The sequence below is a fragment of the Sporothrix schenckii genome (genome assembly GCF_000961545.1).
Source record: "Sporothrix schenckii 1099-18 chromosome Unknown Cont43, whole genome shotgun sequence".
NCBI classification, from domain to species: Eukaryota; Fungi; Ascomycota; class Sordariomycetes; order Ophiostomatales; family Ophiostomataceae; genus Sporothrix; species Sporothrix schenckii.
Window position 1 is genome coordinate 2122913 of NW_015971144.1, and position 14745 is coordinate 2137657.

At 55.7% G+C, this 14745-nt stretch overlaps 5 protein-coding genes across 5 annotated transcripts; 3 read left to right on the forward strand and 2 right to left on the reverse strand.

The window, feature by feature from the left end:
- Positions 1-329: 329 nt before the first annotated feature.
- Positions 330-672, forward strand: SPSK_02844 (copper chaperone; the record flags this gene model as incomplete). The annotated part of the gene is made up of 2 exons (XM_016729707.1): positions 330-417; positions 506-672. 2 exons carry the CDS (start codon positions 330-332, stop codon positions 670-672), a joined length of 255 nt encoding a protein of 84 aa, XP_016589420.1.
- Positions 673-2038: 1366 nt separating this feature from the next.
- Positions 2039-3144, forward strand: SPSK_02603 (uncharacterized protein; the record flags this gene model as incomplete). Its single annotated transcript, XM_016729471.1, has 2 exons — positions 2039-2196; positions 2268-3144. 2 exons carry the CDS (start codon positions 2039-2041, stop codon positions 3142-3144), a joined length of 1035 nt encoding a protein of 344 aa, XP_016589421.1.
- Positions 3145-3946: 802 nt separating this feature from the next.
- On the reverse strand, positions 3947-4282 carry SPSK_02848 (uncharacterized protein; the record flags this gene model as incomplete). The annotated part of the gene is made up of 1 exon (XM_016729711.1): positions 3947-4282. The coding sequence occupies one exon, from the start codon at positions 4280-4282 to the stop codon at positions 3947-3949; it is 336 nt and encodes a 111-aa protein (XP_016589422.1).
- A 583-nt stretch (positions 4283-4865) lies between these two features.
- SPSK_02887 (uncharacterized protein) lies at positions 4866-5096 on the reverse strand (the record flags this gene model as incomplete). Its single annotated transcript, XM_016729748.1, has 1 exon — positions 4866-5096. One exon carries the CDS (start codon positions 5094-5096, stop codon positions 4866-4868), a length of 231 nt encoding a protein of 76 aa, XP_016589423.1.
- Positions 5097-10753: 5657 nt separating this feature from the next.
- Positions 10754-14052, forward strand: SPSK_02188 (c6 zinc finger domain containing protein; the record flags this gene model as incomplete). Its single annotated transcript, XM_016729063.1, has 3 exons — positions 10754-11836; positions 12050-13807; positions 13891-14052. The coding sequence occupies 3 exons, from the start codon at positions 10754-10756 to the stop codon at positions 14050-14052; spliced, it is 3003 nt and encodes a 1000-aa protein (XP_016589424.1).
- Between the last annotated feature and the right edge of the window lie 693 nt (positions 14053-14745).

The following is a 14745-nucleotide window of genomic DNA, read 5'->3' on the forward strand; positions in this document are numbered from 1 at the left end:
CAGTGGAAGCCGTGTGCCGAGCCCTTGTTAGCCTGTGCCCAGCCCCGAAACAGCGGCACACCTCCCTGCCGCACCCACACGCCCCCTCCTAAGCGCTGTCGCAAGTCGATTTCTAATGCTTCTGACGACTTCTCTCAGCGACTGCTCTCAGCGACTTGCTCTCTACAAAAGGACGACGACCACCACCGTCTGAGACTTTATCTGGGCCAAACTCACAACAACGAACAACGCACACTCTCACCACGAACCATACACATTTACCCATCACCACTGCCAAGACATCCCATCCACCCGCATACGCACCTACTCACCCACCCACGCACATCACAATGGCCGACCACACCTACAAGTTCAACGTCAGCATGTCCTGCGGCGGCTGCTCCGGCGCCGTCGACCGCGTCCTGAAGCGGTTGGAGGGTACGTCTCTCTCCCGTCTCCCGTTTCCCGTCCCCCGTCTCCTGTGACGCCGGTCGACGTCTCGTACTAACCTGCTTTCGCGTCACAGGCGTCAAAAGCTACGAGGTCTCCCTCGAGAGCCAGTCGGCCACCGTCGTGGCGGACCCCGGCCTGTCCTACGAGACGGTCCTCAAGACGATTTCCAAGACGGGCAAGAAGGTCAATTCGGGAGAGGCCGACGGCGAGAGCCGCAGCGTGGAGGTGCAGGCGGACTAAGGGACCAAGCGGGCGCCGGCAAGCGGAGCGCGACCGGCGATGAGGACGTGACGAAAAGCGACGGAAGGACAACGACCGCAGCGAGGAAAGGGAAACAACGAGCACACTTATGAACTAGCGTTTTCGCAGAGCAAGACAAACAAGCGGTTATGATTTTTATGGGCCCGTGCCTGATGCGTGACTGAAGCAGGGCCCTTGACGTGAGCCACGGATGATCCAAGACGAGAGGTGTACACTGCGGCTTGGCGATGCGCTGGATCGTGAAGAAGGAAGCGGCAAGTATGTGCCATACTTCACTTTCCATTTCCGACGCTGGATCGCCTCCAGTAGTGGCTGGGTAAGGCCAATATCTGTGGGTAGCTGGGATGGCTGGGAGCAAACGGACGTAGACTGGGCATGGGTGCCTTACTGTAGCAGTCTTGTCCACGGCCTGGCTTCCCTCGCGAGCCGGGATTCACTTCACCCAGCGTAGGACGACAACCAGGTGCAGAGGGAATCACAGAAGCACGAGATGTGGGGGAGGAAACAACGAGCAAGAGGGCTGCTATTTACCGGCGGCTGGACGGCACGTCCACAGGGTGGAAAGGGTCTCCTACTATTTTTGTGCCCTCGGACAGCCACTCTATTGGCTTTATATTGGCATCACTTGTCCCACACCCGGATGGTGGCTTGCGTCTGTGACGCGGAGGCAAATCGATGCAGAGTGCTTTGTGCTTGACGTCGATATGAGGCTTTACTTGTGACTTCTTTGCTAGTCACTCTGCTGAAGGGAGGACAAAATAACAGTATGAGCAAATAGATTCGCAAAGACAAAATAAAGAAGAGTAGGAAAACGCTGCAACTCACTATTTTGTCACTGTGTTTGGTGGAATTCAATATCCCGTCTTCACGTTGCAGCCGTCAATTCACAATATATGAAGAGATGCACTCCCCACTCCCCACAACACGGCAAATATATATGCTGTATCCTTACGATCCTTGGTGCCAGCGTGACGCGACCCGGGTGTGCTGCGATGTCTGCATCCATGATCCCCAATCCCAGTAGTCAACTTATACGCTTCTCCCTTTGAGCACATTTTCATACTTTGCCCCCTATCTCGACATCTGACCTAGAAAAGACGGCAAGTGTAAGCGGCACTCGTTGTCGCCTTATGTGCGGCCACGCTGGTCTTCCTGCGTCATCGTGTCGCAGTGCGTATAGAGTCTCATGACCGGGACAGCTCCTCTCCTTTCGAGACCGGGTCTAGAAATGAGGTCTAGAAATGAGGGTCTAGAAATCAAGAACTGGCTTCCGTGGCCGTCTGTGTTTATATTTATGTCGGCTCACCCATGTCTTTTGACTCCACACGTAGACGAGACCACATACATGGGCAGTCAATCCGTATCCGTCAATCGTCGTGGACTGGCCAACATCGCCATGTTTTCCATCTCCGGACTTGCGGCTGCCACCGCCGCGCTGCTTGCAGCCGGCGCCAATGCGCATGGCGTCGCCACCGCCTTGATTCACTGGCCAGATGGCACCTTGTGCGTGCCTGCTCTCCTGCTCTCCTGCTCTCCAAGTGTCCCAAAAAAATAATGTTAACATACCTTGCCAGCTACCCTGGATACGACCCCGGCTACCAGTTCGTGCACCCGCCGCCCGTTGTCATCGGTTGGAGCATCCCCGACGACCTCAACAACTCGTATATCTCGCCCAGCGCCTACGCCACGCCCGACATTGTCTGCCACTTGGGCGCCACGCCCGCCGGCCTCGCCGCGCCCGTCAACGCCGGCGACGTGCTGGAGATTGTGTGGAACCAGTGGCCCGAGTCCCACCACGGCCCCGTCCTCGACTACCTGGCCAACTGCAACGGGCCCTGCGAGACCACCGATAAGACCAAGCTCAAATTCTTCAAGATTGGCGAGGCCGGCCTGCTCGATCCCGCCAAAAACTACTGGGCCGACGACGTCCTGCGCGCCAACAACCTGACCTGGTCCGTCCGCCTGCCCGCGGACATTGCGCCGGGCAACTACGTCCTGCGCCACGAGATCATTGCGCTGCACTCCGCCGGCGTCCCCAACGGCGCGCAAAACTACCCCTTCTGCTTCAACCTGGTCGTCCACGGCAACGGCACCGCCACCCCCGCCGGCATCCCCGCCACCTCCCTGTACACGGCCAACGGCCCGGGCATCATGTTTAACCTCTACAACGGGTCCACCGACTACGTCATCCCGGGCCCGCCGCTCTACTCGTCCGCCATGACGGCCGCTCAGACGAAACTAGGCTTCGTCAAGGCCACCGCGTCCGGCGTCTCCAGCTACGAGCCGTCTGCCGCGGGTGCCGCAGCGCGTGCGGTTCCGACACCGTCCGTCGCTCCGGCCGCCACGGGCGCAGCAGCGACCGCTGCACCTGTCGCCGCAGCCGACCAGCCTGCCGAACCGGTGCCGACGACTCTTCTGACTGCCGTCCTCAAAGTGAGGGGGAAGGAGTAAGATGCCCTACTTTTTTTTTCCTTTTATTTTTCCTTCTTTTTTTCTTGTGTTTTCGACGCTCTGTGTTGTCCCGACGCTCGTGTCGTTCATAGCCTGCCATCCAGCTTTTGCATCATTTGAGAACCACACTACACAACTTCGATAGCCCGTCCCGCTATGGACGACCGCCGGCCCTGGGTTCCGCCCGCAATGACCTTTTCGTTCTATTGTTTTGCCATTCCAATAGTTTGGCCAGCGCTGTCTGTCTGTGCTTGCATTTGATTTCAAATACGCCCCAAAACCGTGCTTGGGCATTCCATCATCCCCTCGTCCACGTCCTTTTTCGTCCGTAGCAGGAGGCGGGTCTCTATTGGCCCGTTTCGGCCGGTGAGCGCTTGCGTCTTTTCGGGGGGTTTATTTCTACATGTACGTACTAGCCGTCCACATGGTAACAAAATCCGTGCAAGGTTACGGAGAACATACGTAATTTGGCAGGCGCCTTTCCGTTTTCGAGCCTGTCATCTCTTGTCCTTGGCATCTTTTAACTCGTGCAGATACGACTGACCAGAGTACGACGGAACCCAATCTGACATACTCCATACTGCCGTCCACAACGTCTCGATAAACGAGCAGACCATCTCTGGAGCTCGCGTGGGGCCGACTTTGTTTTCGGGCCATCTCCTGCCAGCGACGAAACTACAAAGTAAGTCAAGAGGTTGCTGCAAACGTCCGCTCTGGCACGTATTCGATAGCCACGTGCAACCCTGGACCTGGACGGAGACGCCAATGACCCATGGTCTATGCCCAATGTATCCGTTCTCCGTCATCCAAAGCTCCAAGACGCTTGGCGCCCCCAAAACGCTCGGAACCGCACGACGGAATCCCACAGACAGTCCAGTGGTCGGATTCCGAAGCCGCCGCCAGCACGTCTTGGTGGTCTTTTGTCTCGTTTGTCTTGTTTCTCGCCTCGGTCTATCGGTCGTCCGTGTCTCTGCCCGTGTGTCTCAGCTGTCTCGTTTCTTCCTTCTTGCGATGCTTTTTCCTTCGCTACGACGTACACCGCTGCTTTCCATCTCTTATCCAACACGGACCACGTAGCATTGTGGGATTCTTTTGCACGGATGGGCTCGTCGGATCGCATGGTGCAGCCGCTGGCCATGGCCACGATTCTCAAAGAGCGAAGCCAAGAAAACGGCTCTCGTTTTCAACCAACAAAACTGACAAGTAGATGATTACCACAGCCTCTCCTCAATGAACACGACCTTTGTCTTTCCTCGCTACATCTGCGCCAGTTAGACGTAGAGGACTCGTACCTTCCCCAATCGCTCAGACGCCACGAAAACTAGGCCCGATTAATTACGCCAGAGCAGAACAGATGAATCGAGAAGCTGCGATGAACGCAAGCGGGAACGACCCTGTTCGGGCCTCTGTTCCTTCCCGACCCTTGTTTTGTCTCTTGTCCCTTCCTCTCTTTGCCACCATTCGCATGTCACACGAGAGCTAAGCCAAGCGGAGGAAGGAGCCCCCAAAGGGGCCGAGAGACCCAATACCAGCATTCGCAATATGCCGTTATTCCTCGTAACTTCGACCCGATGCATTCGCACATTGTCGTTTCGTAGTCCACAATGCGACCTAGGCTGCTCTGCTTTCTCTCAAAGTCCAGTTGGGACACGATACACGAACAGCTCGGCCGTCGGAGATCGGACAAGGATGCCGCGCCTAACAATTCCACCAACCAGGCATTAATGGACGGTAAGTAGCCTGCTGCAGGTTGGGATGTCGAGGCTCACACGACGCTCTTCGACAAACGTCACCGTGCGCCGTCTTGCCGCCCAGGTGCCACTTGGCGAAAGACCATGTCGTGGCTGCAGGTTTGCTTGTTTGCTCCTTCCGCCGGGATCTGCTGTCCCCTTGAGCTTTTGCCACTTTGCTTGCCGAGCTGTCAGCCCGGCCAGGCAAGCGCCATCGGCCATTCTTTGCCCGTCTCGACCACAGACGACAAATGACGGAATCCACAGAGGCAGAAACGGCTTATCTTCCGTGCTGGCCGGTGCCTCTTGCCAATGATTTGTCGTCAACCAGCAGAGAACCGAGGATCAGATCCTGCCAATATTGTTCTTCAACGTATCTCGTTTCGTTCCATCCTTGCCACGTCCACGGCTCTCTTCTTTTCGCCATGCTATGCTGTGCTATGCCCTCCCCTCCCGGCCTTTCCATTGCATTTTTCTTCTTTTCTCTCCTCCGTTCAATAGCATTTTCAATAGCTCCATCAAGCTACTGGCCATTCGCCCCGTGGGATCCATACAGGACCCCATTTTGGACGCCATTGCGAAGCCAGGCGAGCCAGGGCCCCCTTTCTTTCGCCCACCTCGCACCTTTGGTGCCGTCTAGGCAAATTATACGGAGACCCATGGCACATGGCACAAAACACAGATGCCGTATCGTTATGGAGCCTCTACATGGGGTACCGGCGATGGAGAGGGCAATGCGCTTGTGTTTGACACCTTGCCCATCGCACTCTCCCGACAACTGGCCGCCCCAAGCCATCGGGTCGCCTCCGAGACTTTTTCCAGTCGGCCTCGTGCTGTTGAGCTCATTTTTTTGTACGGAATACTTTTGTTGGAGCGGAAATGCGGCAAAACGGCGGAAAACCATTACCCGCCTTTCCAAACAACGAGAACTGGCTCCTAACACAGGGAGCCAAACCATGCCACGAGTTACAGTGTAGTACTCTGTTCGACGTATGTGCTTCTGTGCTTCAGGCCGACTGGCGGAGATGCTGTCTCCAGGTACCTTGTTTTCTCTTTCCAAAACAAAGGCAGATGCCATGGCATCAGCAAATGCCAACATTTGAGCACGTTTCTCCTTGCACTTTCCTGGCGACCGCCTCTGCGATGCGGGAACATGCGGCGGCAGGCAAGACGACAATTATGGAGTCAATTTCGTCGCGCTTGGATCGAAGGAATATCTGCAGGTGCCGTTCAAGGTGGATGTATCTCACTGCAGCCCACGGCAGACTGCGGCTACTGCCTTCCTGCTGCAACACATTGTCGCAGTCACGCAGACCCTGGCCAGGCTGCCTACTTCCTACGTCAAGGAACCCAGGCTCTGGTTGCTCTGGCTCGCTTTTCCCTCACTGGTGCACACGACGGACCCTCCTCCCCCCGTAATGCATAGACGCCCGTCCTGACATCTCTTTGCTCGACTCGCCAGCTTGACAATGTCCTTCTTGTACACAGTAAATGTATCACACGGAACAATACATGCGCAAATGCGGAGAAAACAACGGGGCTCATTTGGGTTCCAAAGTACTGGCGTACGAAAGAAGAGACTTTTGCTGTCCAATGTTACAACGTCGGCCGTCAAAGTGAGGGCGTAAGCAGGCCAATCTCCGTGTCAAGTCCTCCTTCTCGTGGCCCCGACAGTGTGTTGAGTGACCTGAGGCTGGTGAGTGTTCCTACTCTCGACGATGGAGTACAAATATGTTTCAACATATGCCGTAACTCTGCTCTTTTGCTCTTTTTTCTCTTTTTTTTGGGTTGTCTTCCGTGCCATTCTTATTTGATTTCCTACCTTCACTTTCACTAAGCCGTTCCATAGTTCATGTTGGCCGGTTTTCTCATTTTTGTTGGTTGTAGCTTTGACCACCTTGCCTACCTTGCCTCGCCGTTTTTCCAGTCTCACGTTTCTTTAGCACCCCCTCTGCCTCCCTCCCCCTGATAGCCCCCGCTCCGCCGGTCGCCTATCGCCCGCCTGTCGTCCGTTGTGTCTCGGCAAAGTTGGGGCCAAGATCGATTTGGGGGCCAAAAACTAACAAGAATCCTCAGGAACGATAAAAATAACACGCCAACAGCCGCCGACCGCGCACAGCGGGACCGAGACCGCAGTTCGCTGTTTTAGCGAGTTGGCTTGCGTGAACTGTCGACTTTTGTTGTTTTGGCAGGCGGCCGGTCCGATAACATAATTCCATGTTTGCACGCTCAGTATGGAGCAAGAGAGACAATCCAAATATTTCCAAATTCGTTCATTGTTGGGCCTGCAGTGTACTTCATTGCAATGCTGGCTGCTGACGTTGTCTTACTTTTTTCTTTCTTTTTATTGTTCCTTGTTCTGTCCCTTGCGTTGAACAATTTAAATTCATGTCGTTGAATCTCGCGATCTTCGCGTTTGAGCACATTGTATCTTACCCTCCGCCATTGCCAACAGGCGGTCCTTCCCTCCGCTGAAATCTACCCGAAAGTGCCTGCCGGAAAAGCTGCGGAGTGTCCCACCTGCTCCTTCTCCCCCTAATCGGGCGGCAAATCCCAGAAACCAGAGAAGCTAAGGCGCCTTCCTCCGTTGTGGGCCTGGCCAAGATGCTGCCTCGCGACTCCCACGGTGGGCAGAGGCTCATCCGAGTTCTGGGACAACAAGAGACGTGGAATACGATTTACAAAGGTACACAAACACACAAGCTGCGTTCAGCAGAAAGGTGAAAGGCTTTGTATGATTGCGTGGACATCTTGCAAGAGTAGCGGTCTGGGCCTTTGCGCTCAACGAGGGATGTTCTCCCTCGCGCCTTCCTTGCATAGACTTCTGTTGACGGTGTAGAGCTTGCACGATACACTTTCCCAAAACATGAGAAAAAGGAACAAGCTGTCTGGGAAAGAAGGGCAAAAGAGGAAAGAGCGACGCTGGAAGGTCGACGATCACAGACGATGTGATGGCCAGAATTGGCTGGGCGTCCGTGAGGGTCTTGGGTCGTTGTCTGCTGGGTCCACGTTGGTTCTGCTTTTACGGAAGGGGCGAGGGGTCTAGCCTGGAACCCGGTCGTTCGTGCAAGTCCGAACAGGGGTCCTGTCAGCGACCATGTCCTCTGCTCTGAGTAAAGAAGACAAATCGAAGAATAAAAGAAGGGCCAAATTTAGCTAAAAAAGAAACCGCCGGCGCAAGGTCCCGCGACCAAAACTCGCCGTAACTCGACAGAGTAACCAGCTCGTCCTCCGCCTGCGCTTCCCTTGCCCATCGCACCTGCCCTCCCGCACGTCACTTGTACCTTCCCCCGCGGCAGGGCAGCAAGCGCCAAAACATCTCCGTGGCTTTTGTATTTTATTTTGTATTTCGTACGAGAGCAAAGGATCCGGAGACGCAGACGTCTCGTGGCAAATGGCAAATGGCTGGCTCGGTTTCCGATCTCCCTCGTCCGTCGATTTCTTCGTGTTAGGCTTGCGCTCTCCTCCGTCCTCCGAGACACCCATCCCATTCTTTCCTTTCGAGGCATTCGTCCGTATCTTTGTAGCCTCCGGTGGCCTCTGTATTGGGGAAAGAACGAAGAACGACCGTTTGGGAAGGAAAGAGCCACCAACCCAAACATTCCCCCGTTGCCTGGGTCCTTCTTTCCCTAATCATTCACACCCGTCAAGTTGCTCTTTCTGCTTTTGGCTGCAAAAAGTCTTTTCGTCTTTTGGAGCTGTACTAGTTTCTGGTTCCCCATCGCACCTGCCGGCGGGGTCGTCTCTGTGAGACGAATCTTACTTGTACGAAATACCTTCTCTGTACACACGCGAATCACTTTCTTGGTTTCGTCCCTTCTCATTCACGTCCCAGAAACGGAAGCAGCGACTCGTACGAAAAGCCCGCCTCAACCCCCCTGCCCGTCTCTGAAGCCAATCAGGACCCATAGGCCACGCCCCAGGAAGCTGCGTTGTGCCTCTTCAGCCCTCGACAGGTGCCTTCCCGCATCGAGCTCCGACCTGACCCAGACAGCCGCCACGCTCTTTCCTTCCTCTTCCGTATTGCTACTTTCGGCCATACCTTCGCTTTTTCCTCTTCCTTCTTTTCCTCTCCCCTTCTTTATTTCTTTGTTTCTTTTTCCTGTGTTTCCTCCTTGGCACTCTGGCGTCTCGTCTCCGACAGCAAAACAGGTATTTCGCACTCGAGCGAAGCACCACATCTCATCACGGATCGGTTGCGAGACACGGCAAACCTTGTCCTCACCCCCCCTGCTGTTCACACAAAGGACTCCGCCCCTTTTGTCGCGTCTCACAAATTAAAGCCACTCGGATGACAAAAGAAACGCGGGCTTGTCATATTTTGATTTATTCCTGTCAGGTTCCGCAAGTCGCACTCGGACCCGGGAACTGGACACATTCCGCTGGCCAAAAGGTGTTTCTCACTGTGGCTTTATATTGAAAAGTTTGTTTTCAGGCTGAGACCGAACACACGGCACCGGCAAACAACTCGACGGACCTTATTTGTGTCTTTTGTGTGTCTCGACTTGCTGGCCACGGATCCGGGCATCGACATTTGGCTTTGGGATCCAGTGGACATTGCAAGCAAAATCAAAAGACGAAAAGCAGCTATAAGACGACAAACAACGCATAATGCCGGGGCGTCAAACGAAACCCGATATCATTTCATCTGTTTTTGTCTCCAGCAGGCCTTGAATTTCTGTTGCATAGCCTTTTATTTTTTTTATTTTGTTACGATTTGCTTTCTTGACTTGCTGGACCACAACTCGATCGCAGTCTCAAAACGACACCAGCTGCCCATCACCCCTCCCCGGACCTTTGCGGCTTGAATCGTTTCTCGTTAGCACCAGCTCAGCTTCTCACGACGGGAGATCGATCTTCTCTGTGGATGGGTGCACGAATGCACTAGAGGCTGTGCCGATACGGGTTGAAGAGCAGGTGTCCTTTGTTTTCTGTCTTGCTTCATTTCTGTGGCGCTTTCGTTCGTTCGTGTGTGTGTTGTCCGAGCGAAGACGCAAAAGCCACTCGGCATCCCTCATTGTCGAACGCCCACAGCCACACACTCTATTTTCCGCATTCTTTTCTTGACAGCTTCCAGCAGCACCGGACACGGCAACGGAAACGTAGCACAGGGCTCACCACCAGCAATACGAGACGCAGCACAGCCAGACAGACAGACACCTTTCAGTCTCAGCCTTTGTGGCATTCACAGTCGCTACGGTTTCAATCTCTCTCTCTCTCTCTCTCTCTCTCTCTCTCTCTCTCTCTCTCTCTCTTCTCGATCTCGCCGCTCTTGCCGTTGTGTCCTGCCCGTGTTGACACATTCGACGACTACCACGGTCGCTTTCCATTGTGTCTCCGTTCCAACACAGCACGCGAAGCGCACAGCTATCGATTTACTGCTGCATCATTGGCCAGACCAAATGCACCGCTGAGCTCAGGTAGACACGCACTCGTCACTCAACTGATGCAGCGGATCGACCACAGTGACAACGCCCGCAAAGCTCACGACGCTCATCGGACGTGGGCTGCACCGCACCCGCTTCTTGCTGACGCGCCGATCTTTGCTTTTGTCAAAGCAAGGGCCATCTCACAGCGACCTTTTCTGCTGTTATTCATTGCCCGCGTCAGAGTGTCTTTCACCGCCCCTTTTGTACGGCGGGAACTACATTTGGCCGTCTTTTGACGAGAATTCGCCGGTTCTCCAACGACGACAACCAAAACAGAAATCGAAAAGTGGAGAATCCGGGGAACGTCGAACGAATCTATAAGGAGATATAGGCCGGAGCCAGAAGTGGTCTGATTTGTGTCGCGGCCCTCTTGTTGGTGTCTTTTTGCCTCACCAACTCCCTAATTACTCGGTTGTGTCCAATCCCCTTTTTTCGAACGGACTGCACGTCATGGACAACAATTCCCATTTCCGCTCCCAGGCCCCTTCCCGGACAGATCAGGGAGAACGGACAGACCGAACAGACCGAGCAGACCGAACAGAACGAACAGACGCTCAGACGCCAATACCTCAAAAACAGTCGCCTACTCCGCCTTTGGGCAGCAAGCATATGGTGTTTGATGTGGCAAACTGGCACCCCAAACCCGTGAAACGCCCACGACCCGTGAAATCATGCACCGAATGCCGCCGGCGGAAATTGCGCTGCGACCGGCGCTGTCCCTGTTCGCAGTGCCAGCGCTCTTACCGAGTCTGTAAGTATGGCAGTGGCGGCAACGGCAGTGCGGGCTCCAGCAGCAAGAGCACCGACCCGAACAATCCCACCGCCGATTCCGAAGGCTCGGAAGGCTCCGAAGAGGACGACGACTCGGTGCCGGGGAGCGGCGCCGGAGGCGAGCGTCCGTCGAAGCGTCACCTCAGCCGGCCAGGCTCCGGGTCAACACCACAACACGGCCATGCCGTGCCAAGCAATGCGGCGACGAGCAGCAACCACCCGGCGCCAAACAACTCGTCCCTCAACCTCCTTTTGAACCCGCCATCACCAACGCATCATCACGCAAATCTTTCCCCACCAGGCCGTGGGTTGTACCATCAGTTCCAGCAACACCCCCAACAGCCACCATATGGCTCATATCAACCGTCCGCACAACCGATTGCAGCTGCATCGATGCAGAACTCGTTTCCGTCACTCGCACAGATCTCAAGCACCCTCGAAAGCCCGGAACCGCTCATGTCGTCCAAAGGAGACGACCTCCGCAAGCTGGCCGCGTCCCTACTGCTGCAGTGCATGGTGCGCATGGAGAGACTGGAAAAGCTAGTCGTGGCCAGGGACCCGTCCGCCCTCTCCGATATGCCCACGTTTCCGTCGTCGTCGGTTCTCTCCCAGCTGAACCTACGCCAACAGCCTTCGCGCGACCAGCAACAGCGCGTGATCGAAGCCTCCAGCACGACAATGCGTTCGTTGAGTGTCAAAGGTCGCAACGGACTGCGGACAAGATACTTTGGCCAGAACAGCACGCGTGTTCTGTTAAACTTGGTGCGTACCCAACCCAAACCCGAATGAAGACGACAACGTCTGAAGATGCGGAAGAAACATGCGCATGAAACGCATTTGAGAAACAGAAATACGGACGGATCTATACGCAAAATACCATATCCGACATAAAGGCGTGGCCGTCGGCGAACGTAGGGATTGTGAATTTGTTGATATGAGTATGGACTAACACGCCTTTTGGGGGCTGGTTTATAGTTCGACGACGCGAAGGACTTTATGTTGAACCAAGCCAAGCGAGACACGACTGGGGGCTTGTTCTGGCGACTAGAGCGGATCCACATCGCACTACAGGAGAACCACCAGCAGACGCTGAAGCCGATCACTGTCTACGTCGACTCTATGATGCCAGTGCAAAAGCGCATGGCAGACATACTGCCGCGCCGCGACGTATGCGATCGCCTGATCAATGCCTATGTCAATGTGTCCGAGGGCCTCTATCGCGTCATCCACATTCCGACGTTCCGTCAAGAGTTTGAGGCGTACTGTGCGCACGGCGTCACGGGCGGCACAGGGGACGGTCAGGGCGTGGCCGACGATTTCTTACCGCGACTGCTCTGCATTCTGTGCATCGGCAGCCGCTTCGAGACCGACTCGAAGGGTTTGGCGTACGACCGGTCCGATGGCGTGCATATCCCGACCGCCTGCGCTCTGGTGCGCTCGTGGCTGGACGGCCTTCGGGGCAAGCCGTCCGTGGATGTGACGACGCTGCAGACGGAAGTGCTGTTGCTGCATGCGAGCCGCATGATTTCGCCGCGGCCGCAGCGGATCTGGACCGAGCTGGGGATGATTTCACGCCTCGCCATGGCCATGGGTCTGCACCGCGACCCGGCCGAGTTTGCCCCCGAAATAACCCCTTTTCAAGCCGAGCTGCGGCGCAAGCTGTGGTTTACGATTCTCGACATGGACCTGCACGTTTCGCTGGCGTCCAGCCTACCCAGCGCTCTGCGACCTGGCGAAATCACCTGCCGCCCACCGCGCAACCTCGACGACGCCGACCTCTACCCCGACATGCCGTCGCTGCCGCGAGGCAAGCCCATGGACCAGTACACAGAGGCCCAAATGCAGCTGTTTGCGGCCGGCACACTGCCGTTGCGCATGCGGGCCAGCGACCTGCTGTGCAACATCGACTCGCTGACCGACTACTGGGACGTGCTGGACGTGGGTGGTGACCTGGAAAAGGTGCTCGACGACATCAACTGCCTGTTCCCGCGCAATGCCGCGCTCAACAGCCACCAGAAGCACAAGGAGTGGCGGATGCGCGCGATGCTCGACATGCATGTGCGCCGGCCGTTGCTGGCATTGTACCGGCCGTTTGCACTCAGTGCGTCGGCCGAGTGCCCGCCGCCGGCGGTTATTTCTGATGTCTACCTCAAATCGTCCATGGCCATGCTGACATACATGGAAGAGCTGGACCCGGCGATTCCTGGCTTCGGCGACGTCAGCCATATGTATTATGTGATTCTGCGCAATGACATTGTGCAGGCCGCGTTTAGTGTGTGCTACTACATTGCGCAGGCGGTCGAAGCCGAGTTGTCGCCTGCACCCGCCGGCGCTCCGAGTAGCAGCGGTGCCTCTACGGGCACGGTCAAGCCAGTCGACGGCAGCTCGCCACCCATGGGCCACGGTTCTGCTTCTGCTTCTGCTTCTGCTTCTGCTTCTGCGGCGGCTGGCGGGCGCACCGGAACGTTCCTCAGCAGCGGCGCGCCGCGCAAGACGTCGCTGATCTGGTCGTCCGCGTACATGATCCGGACGGTCGAGCGGACGGTCGAGAACTTGGCGCGTCTTGTCAACGACCTCAGCTTCGACCTGCGGGATGTGATTGCGCTCGCAACCGTGCTGGGCTCCGTGATGCCGGCGACCAGCCCTGCACAGCGCCACGACCACATCCGCACCCAGGTGGGGCGCGTTCTCGACACCTGCGTCGAGATTCTGCGCAACCACAGCTCTGCCGCGGTACGTCTGGCCTAGTTTTGTGTTGCTGTTTCTACGCGTCTCCCTCTGCGTCTTGCTTGTGGCTTACTAATTCCTGTATACAGATCCGGAGCGCAGTGCTGGGACAGAGCCTGCCGCCGATTGCACATCATACGCCGGGCTATGATGGCCGCCAGCTGCTGCCCGACGGCAAGCCTGTCCAGACGGACGAATCTGCGCAGTGGGACACGTACTTTTGGGATCTTTGGACGCCCAAGAGTACGTAAGAACATGGTGTACACATGTGGGTCATGTGAGACGTGTCTTTTGACACCTTTTGGACATACAACGGGACGTATCTCCCGCGATTCATATAATTTTGTCATATATTTGGTTGAATTGGTCATATCTTTTGTTCCTGCATTGGCTCTTCTTTTCCGGCCGCTCGATGGAGCACATAGACAACAAGCTCTTTGGGGACGAGAGAAAACACAATTCAAACCCGATGCATTATTGTGCATCGCTTGCTTTTTTGGATTTTGTGTCTGTTTGAGTCACTTCGTCGTATCTCGTGATGCGGCTGCGTTTTCCCGGCTGCACTAACCAATCACTAGACGTCTAGGTTCCTACGGTGTTTGCAGATGATGAGAATATAAAAAAAACGCGACGCCGCCGTTTCCGCCTTGGTCCAAATTGATTTCACATCGCGCGATCACGAGGCCGCCTTAGAGGCTGCTTGCGGTCAGAAGTCAGAACCAGCGGGGCGAATACTGCCTCTTCCGCCCGAGGTGGGAAGCGACAGGACATTCGTACAGCTATTGAGGAACACATTTACTGTGGTTCGGAGTCGTGGGCCTGCCGTCGGCGCCGGTTGTCAGTTAAAGCCACGTGACTTATTGCCCCGGCAATTCAAGGTTGCGGACGGATCCACCGGCAGCAGCCAGCCCCGGATTTGAAGACTCTCCACTCTTGTGTGTGTG